This window comes from Sinocyclocheilus anshuiensis, unplaced genomic scaffold, assembly GCF_001515605.1.
Source record: "Sinocyclocheilus anshuiensis isolate Anshui unplaced genomic scaffold, SAMN03320099.WGS_v1.1 scaffold2542, whole genome shotgun sequence".
Classification (NCBI taxonomy): domain Eukaryota; kingdom Metazoa; phylum Chordata; class Actinopteri; order Cypriniformes; family Cyprinidae; genus Sinocyclocheilus; species Sinocyclocheilus anshuiensis.
The window spans coordinates 33685-37978 of record NW_015549697.1 but is presented as its reverse complement, the minus strand read 5'-3'; the positions used below and the strand labels follow the sequence as shown (position 1 = coordinate 37978).

The 4294-nt window shown below is 39.9% G+C and overlaps 1 protein-coding gene across 1 annotated transcript in view; it reads left to right on the top strand.

The window, feature by feature from the left end:
* The window catches only part of LOC107660492 (neuronal acetylcholine receptor subunit alpha-9-like), a 28392-nt gene extending 24539 nt beyond the window's left edge, over positions 1 to 3853 (top strand). Inside the window, exon 6 of the mRNA XM_016449811.1 lies at positions 2988 to 3853. Coding sequence (XP_016305297.1) covers positions 2988 to 3853 — 866 coding nt within the window. The remainder of the gene's footprint in view (positions 1 to 2987) is intronic.
* Positions 3854 to 4294: the final 441 nt, after the last annotated feature.

The following is a 4294-nucleotide window of genomic DNA, read 5'->3' as shown; positions in this document are numbered from 1 at the left end:
CTTTACTTTTGGGATGGTACTCTGCAGGTGATGAGCAGTGCCTGGTTTCCTTCAAACGTGATGCTTGGAATTAAGGTTCTTTCCAAATCATACTCACTCAATTGAATTTGCCACAGGTTAACTTCATTCGAAGGGTAGTAACATCTACAAGCAATATGAATGCTCCTGAGCTAAATTTCAGCTGTCCCAGATAAGGGCATGAATACTTATGCAGTGGAATCATTTAAGTTTTTATCTTTAATAAATTTGCAAAGATGTTAAAAACCTGTTACTTGCTTTGTCATTATGGTGTATATAGTGTAGATTAATGTGGGAAAAAAAGTAATTTAAAGCAGTTTAACATAAGGCTACAACATAACAAAAAGTGAAAAAGAATACATTACACCTGCTGAATACACTGACTAGCTTGTAGTATCTTTGGAATAAAAAGCTTTTAGAATGTTAAAAACCTATGGGTAATAATAATAATAATAATTATTATTATTTAACACCCCTACTCACCCCCACAAAAGCAGGATGGTAGTGATCTCACCCAGCTCTGAAGCCCGTTAGATGTAACGCGCTGTCCGGGATGGCTCCGTTCAGCCAGGTTTCCGTGAAGCAGAGCGCAGCGGAGTTTAAAAAGTCCTTGTTTGTGCGGGTGAGGAGTCGTAGTTCGTCTGATTTATTTGCTAGGGAGCGGAGATTCGCCAGATGAATGCTCGGCAGTGGAGTCCTAAAACCGCTCTGTCGGAATTTCACGAGCACGCCGGCGCGCTTCCCTCGCTTGCGTCGTACCAAGTAGCGACAAACCATGGCTGCCATCCGCGGCGCCATCTTGGCAGAGCTTCGCACGCAACCCTCCTCGTCGTCGTCTCGTCGCCGTGAAGTCTGGATCCCAGCACTAGCCTCACACTCTGGATGTTAATCTCGGTGGAACCTCCATGTATCTGTTACGGGTCCCGGCCGCGGAACACGTAGGCAGATTAAAAGTACATGAATTATCAGGAGAAACAAAGGCACATGCAAACTTCAGTGTCTTTCCACAGGCGCAGCTTGGTAGCGTCTCTTTATTAACATTAACATCATAGTAATAGTATAATATAAATTATATCATAAATTTTCCGCAATGTCCTTCAAATCATCACACAGCGGTTACAATTGTATCATTCAAATTGTAATGGTTACACTTGACACAAATTATCAGTCACTCTCATAAACTATATACATTACTCTAAACAAATATACATTTATATTTTCTGAGTCATTTTCTGTTTAATTATCACATACTGAAATAAATGTATTATTATTTACAGGAGAATCGATTGTAACATGCAACACAGACCAACTGTCATTTTACCGGTACTTTCATCTGGGTGACTCTATTAAATTAACCACCTGAACAAGCTGTTCGCTTTCAAACACATAGGAAATGTGTACTCGCATGTTTTTACATTCATTATAACACATTTTCACTTTTTTTATGAGAACATACCTGAATTATCAGGAGAAACAAAAGCACACACAAACTTCAGTGTCTTTCCACAGGCGCAGCTTGGTAGCGTCTGAGGTAAACACAATGTTAAAAGGTAAACACCGAGGTAAACACAATGATAAAAAACACCTATCACCATGGTAACCCACAGCGGGTGCTTTCTCTGGTGGCCAGAGCTGTATTGATTCAAACTCAGTCTTAAGTGGTGATAATTGATAGATGACTGTGTGCACAATAAACTCTTCTTCACATCATAAATAAATAAATAAATATTAATAACAAAACAAACATTGCAATTGTGAATACACAATGGTGTCAAATGTCAAATCGCACATCGTTAAAACAACAATTATCATATTATCGCAGACAATATATAACGCACAACCCTGCTGAGGCATCTCAGATGAGAAGATCTGTTATCTTGGCTTTTTATCCTTGCAGCACCAAAGCAGAATATATAATTATTTTACAACTTCTGTTATTGGAATAATACCGAGGTCCGGACCTCGGGGACCTCAATGGTGGGTACGGCCCTGCATGTGAATGAAATTAAATTATTGCAGTTTTAAATGTGCTTCTGATAACAGATAGCCTGGGATTAAGATTTGTATTTTAAAGACAACCAGTTCGAAGGGAGCATCATTTGCTTTTTGGGTTAAAATAATTTCTTAATATGAAATTCGAATGGTATGACAATTAGAGATTAGACTGTACAGAAATTGAAATCTACACGCTTGAGTCATATATTCCAAGACGTAGGCTAGAATCTGTGATTGCGAAGTACAGTAAATATCCACACTGGTGTGGTGACTGACTGCCACACATACTCTTCAAAACACTAGATTCATCCGCGCTGGAGCCGTGCCGGTGTTGTGCCCAATTCTGACCCCTGCCAGATTATTACCCCCCTAGTATTGGTAGGTTTAGGGTTAGGTGTGGGGGAGGGGTTAGGATTAGGATTAGGCAATCAGATAGCGATTTCAATGAGAGGGGTAATAATTTGGCAGGGGGTCGAAAATGGGCACAACTCCGGCGCACAACCCACGCAAGGAAGATAATTCCGCAAACAGCTGCAATTGCAGGTTTTCTAACAGAGATGGCGACAAAGAGGCAAAACTTATGGACTGCAGCTTTAAATACATTACTCATGGCTCAATTGGCCCCCTACTGGATGTTGCAATTAACTATCAGTTTGTGAAGTGAAGTAAAAGCAGAGTACATATTACACATCACAGTCTCAGTAAGACTCAGTTGGAAATTAATGGTTTGTGGTTCTGGCTGAAGCTGGGTGATATAGACAATAGAAAAAAAAATGCTATATTATCAATCAATCAATCATTTAATAACATTAAGATTGTGTCACTAAATTATCACAAATAAGAAATATCCTATCATTTTTATTTATATGTTCAAATATAATGTGTCATGCAAAGAAAAACAATGTCTATTGTTTATCCTTTGTCATAAGCATTGACAGCCTCTGTTATTTATCCCTTGTTTGTCTTTCCTATAGGAAAATACTACATTGCAACAATGACCATGATAACGGCCTCTACATCTTTGACTATCTTTATCATGAATATACACTTCTGTGGAGCGGAAGCCAAACCTGTGCCCCACTGGGCCAAAGTCCTGGTAATAGATTACATGTCGAAGATCTTCTTTGTGTATGAGGTAGGGGAGAACTGTACCACACCTGAAAGTGACCGAGGCACATTGTTCTCTGAAGACCCACTGGCCAGCCTTGAGAGAGATGGGTATTTTGACAAAGGGTTTTATGGAGACTGTCACCATGATGACAGAAACCGCAGTCAGTTTAATGGGTACAATCACAGAGACCACCGGCATGGGAATGGGTACCATCACAACAACTGTGACTATCGACAAAAGAGGCATAACCAGCAAAGGAGGACCCGCTCATCTTCAAATTCCCCTATTCGACAGAATGCCCATCATCCAAAATACATACACTACATTGGCCGAGATGGAAGTGAAAAGTTCCCACTGACAAGCCAGGAGAAACTCAAAGATAGCGACCTTTCCATTCCAGAAAAACTTACTGGATACACCTACGATCATGGCAATGGTTATCTCAATGGAGTTGGGTATCACCACGATAATAGCTACAGCAAAACCTTTGGAGCAGATAGTTACAATAAGACCACCACTGGCACAGGATGTGTATGCATCTGTGGCCAACATCAGAAAGTGGTGCGGAACATTGAGTACATAGCTAACTGTTTCAGAGAGCAGAGGGCACACCAGGCCAAAGGGGCCGAGTGGAAGAAGGTTGCCAAGGTGATGGACAGGTTCTTCATGTGGGTGTTTTTCATCATGGTCTTCCTCATGAGTATCCTTGTCATGGCCAAGGCAACCTAGACCGTTTACACCTTAAAGATGTAATGAACTGATATTTCATATTGGCTAACACTATGTGTCAAAAGACCAGTTAGTTACTGATTGTTCTTTGTTTTTCAAACATTAATTCCTATAATCTTGTATTTGTTGGCAAATGGGCTCATGCTCTACATTCAACTTAATATGTGGGTTACAGTTACTGCACGAACGTTAGTTGTTTGAATGTCTCATTTTCTTCATTGTTTATTTCATTCTTTACATTCAAGAAGATTCTCTAGTTGTAACAGTTAAAGAAAAGGCATTCATATTTTAGGTGTAGACATGTTCCCACATGTGTATGTAGAGTAACACAATCTTTGTCTGGCATGGACAAACATTAATAATGCACAATTAACCCTGCACATGCGCATGGACAGACATCCACACTAATGCACATTAAAAATGCATAAATAGACCAGCTAA